At 38.0% G+C, this 16,092-nt stretch overlaps 2 protein-coding genes across 3 annotated transcripts in view; both read right to left on the bottom strand.

The window, feature by feature from the left end:
- The window catches only part of LOC127428536 (nuclear pore complex protein Nup54-like), a 15,384-nt gene extending 11,403 nt beyond the window's left edge, over positions 1 to 3,981 (bottom strand). The window contains exons 1-2 of one of the 2 annotated variants that reach the window (XM_051676967.1): positions 3,907 to 3,981; positions 3,283 to 3,360 (exon numbers count right to left, since the gene is read on the bottom strand). In XM_051676967.1, coding sequence (XP_051532927.1) covers positions 3,283 to 3,360; positions 3,907 to 3,943 — 115 coding nt within the window. In that variant the 5' untranslated portion in view covers positions 3,944 to 3,981. The remainder of the gene's footprint in view (positions 1 to 3,282; positions 3,361 to 3,906) is intronic. The other variant, XM_051676968.1, reaches the window with a different exon arrangement.
- A 3,950-nt stretch (positions 3,982 to 7,931) lies between these two features.
- Positions 7,932 to 13,055, bottom strand: LOC127428539 (ribosome biogenesis protein BRX1 homolog). Its single transcript, XM_051676980.1, has 10 exons — positions 12,866 to 13,055; positions 12,431 to 12,542; positions 12,272 to 12,315; positions 12,123 to 12,193; positions 9,325 to 9,374; positions 9,159 to 9,232; positions 9,021 to 9,071; positions 8,711 to 8,812; positions 8,495 to 8,623; positions 7,932 to 8,403 (listed from the first exon to the last, which is right to left on the bottom strand). Exons 1-10 carry the CDS (start codon positions 12,866 to 12,868, stop codon positions 8,281 to 8,283), a joined length of 759 nt encoding a protein of 252 aa, XP_051532940.1. The 5' UTR covers positions 12,869 to 13,055; the 3' UTR covers positions 7,932 to 8,280.
- Between the last annotated feature and the right edge of the window lie 3,037 nt (positions 13,056 to 16,092).

Below are 16,092 nucleotides of genomic sequence, written 5' to 3'. Positions count from 1 at the left end.
GATGTAACGCATTAAATATAACAGCATTAAAGATGTAACGCATTATAACCGCATTAAAGATGTAACGCATTAAATATAACAGCATTAAAGATGTAACGCATTAAATATAACCGCATTAAAGATGTAACGCATTAAATATAACTGCATTAAAGATGTAACGCATTAAATATAACAGCATTAAAGATGTAACGCATTAAATATAACCGCATTAAAGATGTAACGCATTAAATATAACAGCATTAAAGATGTAACGCATTAAATATAACCGCATTAAAGATGTAACGCATTAAATATAACCGCATTAAAGATGTAACGCATTAAATATAACAGCATTAAAGATGTAACGCATTATAACCGCATTAAAGATGTAACGCATTAAATATAACAGCATTAAAGATGTAACGCATTAAATATAACTGCATTAAAGATGTAACGCTGGGGTGTTTCCTTTAAAGAGCTCCGGCTCCACTTATTCCACAACGAGAGTGCTTCTGTATTAATTTATTTAGTATTTTTGCATTATAATTCCCTCGTACTTTGTGATCTTCATCAGTTGAAGCTGTTTGTAAAGTTTACAGTGCATCTGTGATCTGTGTAATTCTTCCTCTCCTCCGTCAGTCGTGAACTGCAGTGCTGCTCTCACGCGTCATCATTAGAGTTTAATGTGATCTCATGTTACGTTAAATGACATCAAACGACTATTCGACAACGGAAATTTTGTCGACACACACAGATACACAACCTCTCTCTCACACACACAAACAAACACACACTCTCTCTCTCACACACACACACATGTTGGTGCAGCTATCATTATGAGGACTCTCCATAGACATAATGATTTTTATTCTGTACAAACTATAGATTCTATCCCCTAACCCTACCCCTAAACCTAACCCTCACACACACACACTCACACACACACACATGTTGGTGCAGCTATCATTATGAGGACTCTCCATAGACATAATGATTTTTATTCTGTATGAACTATAGATTCTATCCCCTAACCCTAACCCTACCCCTACCCCTAAACACACTCACACACACACACACACACAGATACACACACACTCACACAGATACACACACACACACTCACACACAGATACACACACAGATACACACATGGGTGGGTGATATGGCTTCAGAATTTATATCTCGATATTTTTCTGCAAATTGATGATATTTGATACATATCTCGATTAGGTTTGCAATAGTATGAGATTTCACGGTACAATAACGGTCTCAGAAAATATCACAGTATACAGTAATACACAATTATTATCAGTTACAATGGCCCTTAAAGGAGTGAAAGCAGAAGGGTTTATATTTTTTTGGTTGAACAAACGCTTTATTATAATTGAACTTGAAACCATTTTTTTTTTTTATTGAAGTATGTGTAAAAAAAGTCTCCCTTTTGAAAATAAATAAAATAAATAGAATAAGAAAACTAATAGAATTATAATAATAAACAATTATAAACATGACAAAAAAATAGCATGTAACTATAACATGTTATATAACTATAGCACAAAAAATGTTATATGAATGCACTACTAAATGAAATATAACATCAGCTGTGTGAGCTTTTAAAGTAAAGTCCTATGATTATTAATAATTAATATATACTGTAGGTGTGTGACTGCTCCTGTCTGTACCTTTAACTCAGTGTTTCTCAACTGGTTTTGCTTCATGACAGATTTTACATTGGAAATCAAGTGGCGACCCACCATAGTAAAAACGTAACCTGTATTTAACGTATCCTGAGTCACATTTCCTTTCATGTTGCATAGTTTTGTTCATGGTTTTCAAGTACAAGGACATGCATCAAGTGACATTATTTTTGTTGTTGACGTCAACAACAAAACCGACAGGAAGTTCTCTGCCCCCTTTTAAAAATTGAAGAGCATATTTACTTATGAGTCCATTATTATCCTGTATTATCCTGTTTTTATTACACAGGAGGAAAGGCTCCTCATTACCATGGTTAGGTCAGTGTAGCTAGTCTTAAATAACAATAAATTAAATAAATTATAGTATTTATGAAAAAGTAAATACTAGCTGAAACATCATGAAGCTTTAACTACAGCTGCCACTGCTGATATAAAATGAGGTCTAATAGATTCTACCTTTAGATTATTTCAGAAGAAACTATAATATTTTGTCGAAATATAACAGTTACTTTTCCTCATGTAAAATCTGAAACAGTTTTGTAAAGGTGATGATGTGTAATTATTTTATGGCACATAGCAGAGTGTTGCTCTTTCCTCCTCAGTGCTGTCTGGCATGTCAGGGCTGACTACTGTTTGAGTGGTTCGACTTGACTTCCTCCGTAACGCTTTAAACTAGAAAAGTCTCACTAGAATTTAGATTGGTCACATCAGTTTTGAGGTCTGCACTCCGCAATATTGAGGGAAGCCCAGAGCCGGAGAGAAGAGTAGATCATGATCGCGAGCTGCTTACACTCGTGCGAAAGTGCAGATGAGAAGCCTTTAGCTGCGAGATTATCATTAAATCTGCCTTGGCTCTCACTTGGGCGGCCGCCGAAATATGCTAAATGGGAGAACCATGGCATTGTGCTTCCCCTGCTGTCCCTGCGACCCACCAGTTGAGAAACACTGCTGTAACTCACACACACACTCATGTCAGACCCCCTCACCTCGCTTCTCTCTGACATTTTCTCTGCTACATGTGTGTATGTGTGAGTGTGGCAAGTTGATGAGTCTGACAGGCAGTCGAGGAGGAAAGGAGATGCGCACGCACAGGTGAGATTCACTGTCCGGTTGCATTTTTTTTCTCAATACCGTAGATAAGCAACTGTACATGGTATGTATGAGGCAGCCCCCATGTGTGCACAGATCAGCACATCGCTGGTTCATTCTGAAGTTTATATGTCTTTAATCGCAGCCTTTGGCTGTTAAATAATCACATATGATCATATCTCTATTTTGATGTTATTTTAATTAATTATAAAGCCCTGAAAGATTGTGAAATTAGTCTACTGATGCACTCATTAAAATCATCGCAATATTCACGATATTGTTTAATTTTACATTGTCAGCAAAATCATCGCAATTATATCGTGGGTATTCCATGTATCGCCTAGCCCTAGTACAAACTCACACACACATACAAACTTACACAGATATACAGAGATACACACACACAGATACACACATACTCACAGACACACACACACACACAGATATACAGATACACACATACTCACAGACACACACACACACAAACACACACAGAGATATACACATACACACACACCAGTGGTATTTGATCCAAATCCAAATCCTGTGGATGGTGCTGTTGTTGTTGTTGCTCCAAACCCAATGCCAGAAAGACCTGTAACCATGACAACAGTTGATAGAAAGCGCATGTAGCCATGACAACCAGTGCTCTCTCTCTCCAAAAAAGGTCCTATATATTATTGAAGGTATTAATAATTACTGTAATGTTGTAATAATGATTACTAATAGGGAGTAATGTACTTGTGATTAAATATGTAATATTAATGAGTAATAATGTAATATTAATGAGCGAATGAAGGTTATTGTGTGTTTTTACCGAATCCTGATTAACTGTTTGCGGTGGTTGTTGTTAAAGCACCAAAACTACATGAGCTGGATGAAGGTGATTTAAATGAGAAGCCCGGAGTGTCTTCATCATCATCATCATCATCATACACACAAATAAATGACGCATGAATAAATAAACGTTAATGATGAAATGTGATCGTGTCTCGTGACGTATTGCGCTCAGTTTGACTATTTCACGCCACACTACTGAGACTGTCGGAGTTTTGCTATTTGTATAAATACAGTTCAGATGTATTGAGATGATGTTGTGAAAATATATCCGTATTTAATAATAAAGTTTAATCAAACTCACTCCCGCTGCCAGACGCGCCGCCAAAGTTGAAAGCCATGTTTCCGGTCCCACACGGATGTTGCGTCCGGCCGGAAACAACGTTTACAAACAACTAGTTCCTACATGTACAAGCTGAATCAGTTATCAAGACTTTACTGATAGGGTTAGATTATCATTCATAACACTTAATGTCAGTATAATTGCAGACTGTAGTTTTGTTCTTTCTTACAGTATAGTACACTCACGTGCTTCAAGATCAACAATCTAACCCTAACACAAAGAAATATAAAGTGACAATACATTATATGCCAGGGACAGAGAAAATATTGTACCTTTTTAAAATACTTAATGTCTTCACAGTTTTATTATAAGAATTAGAAATAAAATGTATGTGAAGTTTTTAGGGCATAAAAAAAAGGTTAAAACAAGGCATTCTCTTACTAAATTTACACTTATGTTTCAAGTATTTAGCCAAAAACAAAATAAGATTAAAAAAACATCTGACTCACTTATAATGTATAACCACAAATTACATTTTCAAATTGCACATTTAGTCATTTAGCAGACTCTTTTATCCAAAGCGACTTATGAGACACATAGCAAGCAATGTCATACAAAGTTTAACAACATCTGCTGTATAGGACTGCCAAGTTCTCACAGTGGCTGGAGTAAAGATGTTAGCACAGAAGAAAGAGAAAGACAAGGTTATTTTATTTTTTTATTTTTTTTGTACATTAAGTGCAGGTTAACTGCAGTAGTAAATGCAATTAGTGTGGGTTGGTTAAGTGCTCTTGGAACAGATGTGTTTTCAGCTGGGTCTTGAATGTTGAGAAGGTAACAGCAGATCGTGTGGAGGTTGGAAGTTCATTCTTCCACAGTGGAACAGAGAAAGTAAAAGATTGTGAAATAGACTTTGAGCCTCTTTGTGATGGGACCACCAGGTGTTGCTCATTCATAGACTGCAGAGAGCGAGTTGGAGCATAGACCTGAAGAAGTGAATTGAAGTAAGTGTGTGCGGTTCCATTAGCTGTTCTGAAGGCCAGAGTCAAAGCCTTGAATTTGATGCGGGCAGCTACAGGTAGCCAGTGGAGGGAAATCAAGAGTGGGGTGACTCGAGCCCTTTTTGGCTGATTGAAGACCAGTCGTGCTGCTGCATTCTGGACCATCTGCAGTGGCTTAATTTTGTTAGCTGGGAGGCCAGCTAACAGAGCATTGCAGTAGTCCAGTCTTGAAATGACCAGAGCTTGGACCAGGAGCTGTGCAGCATATTAAGACAGGAAAGGTCTGATTTTCCTGATGTTGTAAAATCATTCTAGACCGGGTGGTTGATGAGATGTGTGCAGTGAAATTAAGCTGGTCATCTACCACCACTCCCAGGTCCTGGGCTGTTCTGTTTGGTGTTAGTGTAGTTGAACCAAGATGAATAGTGAGGTTGTGGTGAGCAGATGAGTTGGCTGGGACCATGAGGAGTTCTGTCTTGGCAAGGTTGAGCTGAAGGTGGTGTTTCTTCATCCAGGCTGAAATGTCAGAGAGGCAGGCAGAGATATGAGCTGAGACAGTAGTGTCTCCAGGCTTGAACAACAGGAAGAGCTGTGTATCATCTGCATAGCAGTGATAGGAAAAGCCATGTGCCTCAATGACCATTCCGAGTGATGTTGTGTACATCGAGAAGAGGAGGAGTCCAAGCACTGTTCCTTGAGGAACCCCAGTGGTCAGCTGGTGTGTCTTGGACACCTCTCCTCTCCAGGAGACCTTGAAAGATCTGCCAGTGAGATATAACTCAAACCATCCAAGCGCAGTTCCTGTGATGCCCAGGTCAGACAGGGTGGACAGGAGGATCTTGTGGTTCACTGTGTCAAAGGCAGCAGACAAATCAAGGAGGATGAGGATGGATGATTTGAAGTTAGCTCTCGCCAGTCACAGGGTTTCAGCTACTCACAAGAGGGCAGTATCTGTTGAGTGTCCTTTTTTGAAGCCAGACTGATGTCTGATGAGTAGGTTGTTCTGTGAGAGAAAAGCAGACAACTGGTTGAATACGACTCTCTCAAGAGTTTTATACAGGAAGGTTAGGAGAGAGACTGGTCTGTAGTTGTCAACTACTGTGGGGTTATGTGCTTTTTTTTAAGTAGTGGGGTTACTTGTGTGAATGAACCGCCACATCCTCACACGGTTCTACACCTGCACTGTAGAGAGCATCCTGACTGGCTGCATCTCCGCCTGGTACGGCAATAGCACCGCCCACAACCGCAAAGCACTGCAAAGGGTGGTGTGAACTGCCAGACACATCATCGGAGGTGAGCTTCCCTCCCTCCAGGAAATATATACAAGGCGGTGTGTGAAAAAAGCTCGGAGGATCATCAGAGACTCCAGCCACCCGAGCCATGGGCTGTTCTCACTGCTACCATCAGGCAGGCGGTATCGCAGCATCAGGACCCGCACCAGCCGACTCCATGATAGCTTCTTCCCCCAAGCAATCAGACTTCTGAACTCTTGATCTCCCACGATCAAAATACATCAGCACTGCACTTTATTACCCTTACTCTTATATCTCACACCGGACTGTCATAAATTATATTATTATTATATTATATTCTCTCTTAACAACTTACTATCAACCGACAGCCTGAATGTCAGTACAGTACAATACTGTACATTCTATATATATATATACTTTTTTTTATATATTTTTAATTTTTATTGAATAATGTGTATCTATATAGTAAAAAAAAACAAAAAAAAAACAGCGTATTGTTTACTGTACAGTGTATGTTATTATTTGTATATTGTTGAGTGTAATTATGTGTATAACAGATGTTTAAATTGTGTTGTGTTAATTTGATGTTATTGTAAATTGGTATATGTCTCATCACTGTCACGACTGCTATGTTGATCGGAACTGCACCCAAGAATTTCACACACCATTGCACTTGTGTATATGGCTGTGTGACAATAAAGTGATTTGATTTGATTTGATTGATTGATACTTGAACCTGCTTGAATGTATTGGGAAAGTTTCCAGTTGTGAAAGATGCACTGATAATGTATATGAGTGCGGGTAAGATTGATGGAGAGGCAGCTTGTATAAAATGTGAGGGGACAGGGTCAAGTGGACAGGTGGTAGGACGGTTAGAAAGAAGCACTTTGGAGACCTCAGTCTCAGAGAGAGGGGAGAAAGAGGAGAACAGAGGATGGGATGTTGGAAGAGAGTGGCTGTGGGTGTTAGGTGTAGAGAACTGACTGCTGATGCTCGATACTTTGTCAGTAAAAAATGTGGCAAAATCATCAGCAGTCAGAGTACTGGTGGTAGAATGTGGTGGAGGTGGACAGAGAAGAGAAAGTTGATAATAGTTTACGGGAATCTGAAGTGTTACTGATCTTGTTGTGGTAATAATTTTAGCAGCAGAAACTCTAGCGGAAAAAGAGAAGTGACTGATACTAACACAGGTCAACAGGGTCTTTTGACTTGTGCCAGTTTCTCTCTGCAGCCCTCAGCTCAGTGATCACGAAGTAACCTCGAGGTCAGTGAATTAAATTAAACTGAATTAAATCTAGTGCTCGAACTTTGTGCGAGATACCAACAGCTGTTCCCATTTACAAATATTATACTTATAAGATACAGATTAATCTATATATTAGATGCAGAACATACATTATTAATAGAAAACATAAGTATTAATTTAGTACAATCTTGTTTTAAATAATTAAAAAATAATAATCGTAAAAGGCCGACTTAAGCATGAAGATCTACATATTCTGCAAAGATCCTGTTAAATGAAAAATATATGGCAGTAAATAATTTCCGAAGCATATTATAGATTCTGACTTCCATTGCATTTCCACGCCAGTAATCATCAGATGTCCTCAGCGTTTCAAAACAATTAATTATTTTGCAAAGCAATTGGTTCAGTCGATTAAAAATGTCAGAAAGCTTCGATTCTCCCGTCACCAGTGTTTATATAATAAACTGTGGATATTCTTAAACTTCAATAATATCAAACCAACAATGAATCAACACAACTTTAAACATTTAATAACATTGTATTGTTTTCAAATATGCATAAATGGAAAAGTACAGACGGTTCATGTAAATCATCAAATGTAGAGTTGACCCTTGACCTGGACACGACAAAAGAACCAATTACGATTCTCAGAAACAGTTCCTGTTCTGAAAACAGAAAATCTCTAATTATTTCTCAAACTGTTTTATCAGACACAGTTTCGCAGGCTAATAACATCAACGAATGATCACTGTTATTACTGTATGTAGTGTTATCGCAGGCCTTTGCGCTTCATCAGCTTTTTCTTCTTCAGCTCAGCGAGTTTCAGTTTCTTCTTGTTTATTTGAGACTTTGGAGCGTCGAGTTCGATCTGAACGGGTTTCTGCTCTGCCTGGAGTTATAAACACTTCGTCTTTGACATCACTTCCTGTCCCTCTTTCCTCTTCTCGTTCTTGATCTCCTTCACCATCTGTCTCTCCTTCTGTTTAGCCGCCATGGCCAAACGAATCATTTGCCGATGCTGCAAACAAAAACATCAATGTGTCCAATAACATGCGTGTTTCAGATCACGTGACAGTGTGACAATCACTGAACAGCGAGAAGCTTCTTACCATGTTGGGCGACTGGAAATGCGGGTTTTCATACAGGGTGGGTCCGCCGAAGCTGCCCTGGAATATCTTGATGAAGTTCAGAACAAAGCGAGGACCGATTTCAACGAGAGACGCGTCTTCTTCAGTGATCTATGGATGACATCACAACCATCGATTAAAAAAACCCTTCAGTGTTAAAACATTTATGTCAGCGTCCTTGAGTATTTATGATCTCACCTGATAGTTTCTGAACCATATTCTGTTGTCTGCGATAGTGAACGTTAACACGTGATCCACAAACGGCTGACTCCTCGGGTGATACTGAGGTGTCGAGAAGATCTACAAGACCAACGTCACAGTAAAATGACTGAAAGGAGTTTGTAGTTCATGTCATCGTCTATTTATTAGTGTACAACTAAAGCTTAAGATATACACATTATTACAGCTATGACTTCAACTAAAGTTTACTCACTAAACAGCACAGGAAAGAAAACTGCACTTGTCAAGTGATTTCATGGGATTTAAAGAACAAAACACTGATACTAACCTGAGTGAAGAGTTCTTTTAACAGCACGTAATGAGGCTCCTGGTCAAATTTCTATAAAGTGACAGAAAAGCATTGTTGTCATTATCATGTGTTTGTGTGTGTGTGTGTGTGTATGATCTTAAGTGTGTTTTTACTCACCTGGTCAAACAGCAGCAACGGTCTGGAGCCTTTTAAACAGTTCCCCGTCATTTTCATCTCAGCGAGTGTGTGAACTAAACACACATTTACATCATATCAAACCTTTATATTTAGATACAACACAGTGTGGAATATTTGTGGAAATACTGAAAGAATTAATTTGTACCATTTTGAACAAGAAACTTGGCCGACGGTCCGTGAGGGACATCTGAGATCCTAGAAAAGAAGATAAATTTACTTAAAATATTAACAAGACCAATTACACATTATCTACTGCATATATACTATTTAAATCATCATAAAGTGGTTAAAACAGCTTCTTTTACTGATATTGTGTGAATTTTACTCATTGAATGAGGCATAAAGTAATTTATAACACATTTTAATGTCACATTAGTTGATGTTTTACATGTAGTGTCCTCATAATTAAATGTACTTCTAAACATTTACATTTATGCATTGGGCAGACGCTTTTATCCAAAGTGACTTACAGTGCCCTTATTACAGGGACAATCCCCCTGGAGCAACCTGGAGTTAAGTGTCTTGCTCAAGGACACAATGGTGGTGGCTGTGAGGATTGAACCAGCAACCTTCTGCTTGCCAGTTCAGTGCTTTAGTCCACTACACCACCACCACACCTGGCACCTCCCACAGCGGTGTGAATGAAGTCTGAATGTTCGAAAACAATGTGCGGTTGCTCAGCTGTTTACAACTTTTTTTTGGCTCCGAGCAAAGAACGAAAAAGAACTTTGCCATGAGTGTACCGAGGCCTTAAGTCTACAAATGTCCCGATACAGGAGTCGGAATCTGGTCCAATACCATGCTCATGTACTTGTAGTAGAAATGCTCCGATACCAAAAACCGATACCATCTGACGTATGAATGTCATTCCGTAAACATTCAGCACACAAATTAATATCACATTATGTCAGTGTGATTATTAAACTACAAAGGCAAATAGAGATAAATACATAGTGTGCATGTGCTGCACACTTCATACACTATATTGCCAAAAGTATTCGCTCACCCATCCAAATAATTGAATTCAGGTGTTCCAATCACTTCCATGGCCACAGGTGTATAAAATGAAGCACCTAGGCATGCAGACTGCTTCTACAAACATTTGTGAAAGAATATGGGCCGCTCTCAGGAGCTCAGTGAATTCCAGCGTGGTACTGTGATAGGATGCCACCTGTGCAACAAGTCCAGTCGTGAAATTTCCTCGCTACTAAATATTCCACAGTCAACTGTCAGTGGTATTATAACAAAGTGGAAGCGATTGGGAATGACAGCAACTCAGCCACGAAGTGGTAGGCCACGTAAAATGACAGAGCGGGGTCAGCGGATGCTGAGGCGCATAGTGCGCAGAGGTCACCAACTTTCTGCAGAGTCAATCGCTACAGACCTCCAAAGTTCATGTGGCCTTCAGATTAGCTCAAGAACAGTGCGTAGAGAGCTTCATGGAATGGGTTTCCATGGCCGAGCAGCTGCATCCAAGCCATACATCACCAAGTGCAATGCAAAGCGTCGGATGCAGTGGTGTAAAGCACGCCGCCACTGGACTCTAGAGCAGTGGAGACGCGTTCTCTGGAGTGACGAATCACGCTTCTCCATCTGGCAATCTGATGGACGAGTCTGGGTTTGGCGGTTGCCAGGAGAACGGTACTTGTCTGACTGCATTGTGCCAACTGTGAAGTTTGGTGGAGGGGGATTATGGTGTGGGGTTGTTTTTCAGGAGCTGGGCTTGGCCCCTTAGTTCCAGTGAAAGGAACTCTGAATGCTTCAGCATACCAAGAGATTTTGGACAATTCCATGCTCCCAACTTTGTGGGAACAGTTTGGGGATGGCCCCTTCCTGTTCCAACATGACTGCGCACCAGTGCACAAAGCAAGGTCCATAAAGACATGGATGAGTGAGTTTGGTGTGGAAGAACTTGACTGGCCTGCACAGAGTCCTGACCTCAACCCAACAGAGCACCTTTGGGATGGATTAGAGCGAAGACTGCGAGCCAGGCCTTCTCGTCCAACATCAGTGTCTGACCTCACAAATGTGCTTCTGGAAGAATGGTCAAAAATTCCCATAAACACACTCCTAAACCTTGTGGAAAGCCTTCCCAGAAGAGTTGAAGTTGTTATAGCTGCAAAGGGTGGGCCGACGTCATATTAAACCCTATGGATTAAGAATGGGATGTCACTTAAGTTCATATGTGTCTAAAGGCAGATGAGCGAATATTTTTGGCAATATAGTGTATATGAGTGCTTATATTATATATGAATATGCTCATATCATTTAGAGCTCCTGGAAACATCATCATGAGCATCGAGCGCTCTGTTTGTAGCAGATGACAGCGAGCAGAGCACTAATTCACTTTGCAGCATGAGCCACACACAAACTACATATTTATTTCATTAAATAGCAGCCTTTTACGGTTTAATTATCACACTTAGTGACCGGCTTTTCTGGAAAAAACACACAGAAAAGGCTTCACTCCAAAATAAAAGCTACATTTAAATGGAAAAATTTATCATGACTGTATAATAGTTGTGTAATATTCACTGCAATACTACTAATAATAAATCAATAGAAATGTTATTATATTTAAGCAATATCTCACATCTGTGATACTCTGTTACACAGCACTTTATTTGACCAAAAATAACTCCAATGTTTTATTTTTAATTGTGAGCTTCTGTATAAAAGTTCTTAATTTCATAAAAATAATACAATGTTATGTTGAATATGAATTGTTCTATTTTCATTTGTTCTATTTTATTTTCACTGAAAACAAGTTTTAAAGAATTAATTTGTTGAAACACCATTTTGATGATAAAATTGAAGTAAACTGTTGATATGTAATTCAGAAAAAATCACAAAACAGGTATCGGCGAGTACCGAAAAGTAACAGTACTCGTTCTCAAATAAATGTTATGGAGACATCTCATGAATAATACAGTGTTTACTCACCACATGTAAAGATCCTGCTTCTTCTTGGCTTCAAAAAAGATGCACTTGTTACAGTTTTTAATTTCACACGCCTTTAACAGATCAGTAAGAACGAACTTTTCAGACATTAAAGATCAGTGAGTTGTCTTTTTATTGGATGGGTTAATTACCTCATTATCCACAAACAGTTTGTCTTTTCTATCCATTTTGGTGTCTGTAAAAATAAAATAAAAAACTTCAGAGATTTGTCAAACTTCACAAATGAATGATAAGATTTGTGTTTATCCTGGTTTAAGTTTAGTCATTCAGCAGGTCTGATGTGCTTTTACCAGCTTTACTGTGTGGCATTATAGTCTTTAAGTCCTGCATCAGGTGTCTCGTCCTGAAGTTGATTCCACAAGAGGAAAACACCAAAACTCTCTCTTTATTTGTCCATTCACCCTTATAACATTCAGATCAAGATAAATTCATTAACTTCTTCATCAGTGAATACATGAAATGACCAAACCACAACAAACATTACATAGAATCATAAACACACATTAAACATAGAGACATTAAATCAGCATTAATCCACTATAATCATTCACTTATATTCCTGCAACACTAAGAAGCTCATGAATATGTAATGAAGTAAACACTTGTTTATTGCACCGTATATTTTTGATCCAAATAATTAGAATAAAAGTGAAAGAACATATGAGTTTACATAAGATTAGTTTATAAATACATTGTTTGGATTAAAGTGATTGATTTGGACTCACCATGCTGACGGAACGCGGATAATATTTGTTTGTTCTTGATCAGATTTTAGATTCTGTTCTTTATTTTGCTGTGTTTGAGCTGTTTTCTGCGGATCTCTCCACTGCATGCTTTCTTTTGGGTGCTGCCAACTTTCTCAGGCACGTCACCGGAAGCGTCCTCTTCCTCTTCCTCTTCCTCTTCTCATTAACGGCGGTTGTGTAGTGCATTTCCCGCCACTTTCTGTTTGCATGGCTTAGAGACTGCCCTTCCTCTCTTCTCTTGCCCCACAAACCCCCTTCGGTCCCAAAGCAGGAACAGAGAGGGTTGGAGAAAATAAACAAAAAATTAATTAACAAATTAACCCTTCCTCTATATTCTACCAAGTAGAATTGTATCTTTTATCAACTGAACATATGTATTTTTTCCCTTTAACAGGGTCTTTACTGATAACTGTTTTCCCTCCATCCTCTCCAACGTCTCCTTTAATTCCTTTCTGCATCATATTTCTTACACGGTATTAACACGTTCCACATGTTCCAGTCCACACAAATCACACAGTCCTGATGTTTGTTTACCCATTAAACATTTTGTGCTGTTTAACCCTGTATACCCCAATCTAACTCTTGCTATTATACAATCTTCTTTCCTGTTTCCTCTAGACTGCCTTCCTACCATAGGCTGAATATCATAAACATTTCTCCCATTCACCCCTGAACCCCAATGACTCTGCCAGGATTGATTTGCTTGTGTCTTTATTATTGTTTTGAACTCTGATCTACTGTATGGAATTTGTAAATCTACATCACTTCTTTACATTGCCTCTTTCGCCAGCTTATCTGCAATTTCATTCCCTCCTACCCCTACATGACCTGGGACCCACAATAAAAAACACTTTTATATTTCTTTGTTCCAAAATATACAAGTCTTGAAGTATTTCTACTACAGTATCCTGCCTACTATTTGATTGTTGAACTTCCAGACGTAATAAAGAGATAGAGATTCTGTGCAGATAACTGCCTTCATAGTCCTTATTTTATATTTTATTTATTTTTAGTTCTCCTGTGTATACTGATAAGTAGTCTGATATTCTTTTCTTTTCTGCAATTTCCATTTTTGGAATAACATATGCTATCCCTACTTGATTCCTCATAGGATCTTTTGAAGCATCTGTAAATATCTGAGAGCAAAATCTATAATTATTCCAGATATACTCCCTTACTATACTAGCTTCTTGAACCATGCTTCCTTTCTTTTCTCTTGTTTTTAACAGAGTTTAGTCAACTGCTGGACTAGGTAACAGCTGAATTAACCAATCATGGAATACTTTCAAGATTTCCTAATCCCATTTCATTCACTATGTTTCCAATCCTTCTACACTTTTCCATTCCCCCAACATGCTTTTATTACAGATTTCGTTGGCTGTGACTCATCTTGACCTTTTAAATTTGTCCAAAACATTGTCTTCAGTTGTTTCCGCCTAATACACAGCGGCATTTCCCCCACCTCAACTTGCAATGCCGATACCAGTGTAGATGTATGTGCACCTCAGCAGATTCTCAGTGCTTGGGACTGTATTCTATCTAACCTTAATAACTGTGTCTTGCTGGCTGAATCATAGACTACACACCTGTAATCCAATACTGATCTGATCATTGATATATATATATATATCGTCTTCAGAGCTTCTCTGTTTGCTCCCCACTCTCTTCCAGCTAAACACTTCAATACATTTAAAATACCTTTGCATTTTTTCTATTTTATCTATAAGACTTTTCCATGTAAATTTTTTATTGAACCATACCCCCAAAAACCTTACTACTGTACCTGACACAATGATTTATCATAAAATGTAAGATTTACTTTACAGTTAACTTTTCTCTTTGTGAAAACCATCATCTGCATTTTTCAACGGAAAATTTTAATCCCCATTTTTTGACCAATTCTCTACCTGCATCAATGCTTTTTGCATTTTCCTTTCACAATATTTTATGTTCCTCCCTCCACACCAGAGAGCCCCATCATCAGCAAATAGAGATTTACTTACTTTACTTTCGACTGTTTCAAATACATCATTTATCATAATTATGAACAATAAAGCACTTATGATGCTACCCTGTGGGGATCCATTTCTCCGATATTTCCTCTCCGACTTTAACTTTTATTACTCTTTCAGCAAGAAATTCTTTTATCCAATTATATATTCTACCCCCTGTCCCCAACTGCTCTAGTTTAATTAATATTCTCTCCTTCCATAACATATCATAAGCTTTTTCTACATCTAAAAAACCTGCTATCACTGATTCTTTATTTTGTAATGTTTTCCGTATATCATTCTCTAAACACACAACTGAATCCACTGTACTTCTCCCACTTCTACATCCATGTTGGTATGGGGAGAAACTTTTCCTTTTTTCCAAATAATATATTAGCCTATCTGCTATCGTCCTCTCCATTAATTTGGATAAATGAGACGTTAGTGCTATTGGTCTATAATTTAGCGGGTTACTTGGGTCTTTCCCTGGTTTTTTATTGGTATTATTAAAGCTTCTTTCCAACTCTGGGGGATTTCCCCTTCCATCCAAACTTTATTATAAAACTTTAAAACCACCTTTATAGACTCATTACTAAGATGTTTCAACATTTCATAACTTATACCATCTTGTCCTGGAGTTGTTTTTTTCATTTTTCTAACGCTCTTCCTAACAAATTGTTCATGGCTTCTCTCTTTCTCATTAAGTTAGGATCTCTAATAATGTCTTCTTCCTAATTTCTTTACATTCCTCTGATAAATTCTCGGAACTATTCACTTTAATGAACGCACTTCTCATTAAAGCTGCTTTCTCTTTATTACTTACTGCAACAACTTCCCCTAAGCATAATACTGGAAATTATGCTTATCAAATCAAAATCAAATCACTTTATTGTCACACAGCCATATACACAAGTGCAATGGTGTGTGAAATTCTTGTGTGCAGTTCCGATCAACATAGCAGTCGTGACAGTGATGAGACATATACCAATTTACAATAAACATCAAATTAACACAACACAATTTAAACATCTGATATACACATAATTACACTCAACACAATATACAAATAATAACATACACTGTACAGTATACAATACGCACTATATAGATACACATTATTCAATAAAAATTAAAAATAAAAATATATATAAAAAAGTATATATAGTATATATAGAATGTACAGTATTATACTGTATTGACATTCAGACTGTCAGT

This window comes from Myxocyprinus asiaticus, chromosome 38, assembly GCF_019703515.2.
Source record: "Myxocyprinus asiaticus isolate MX2 ecotype Aquarium Trade chromosome 38, UBuf_Myxa_2, whole genome shotgun sequence".
Lineage (NCBI taxonomy): Eukaryota > Metazoa > Chordata > Actinopteri > Cypriniformes > Catostomidae > Myxocyprinus > Myxocyprinus asiaticus.
This window is presented reverse-complemented; position numbering and strand designations above follow the sequence as displayed.

Coding starts and splice junctions, on each gene's coding strand:
- LOC127428539 (XM_051676980.1), bottom strand. Junction 8,624..8,710: donor TATGGTTCAGAAACTATCAG/GTGAGATCATAA, acceptor TGTCATCCATAG/ATCACTGAAGAAGACGCGTC. Junction 8,404..8,494: donor ATTTCCAGTCGCCCAACATG/GTAAGAAGCTTC, acceptor TTTTGTTTGCAG/CATCGGCAAATGATTCGTTT.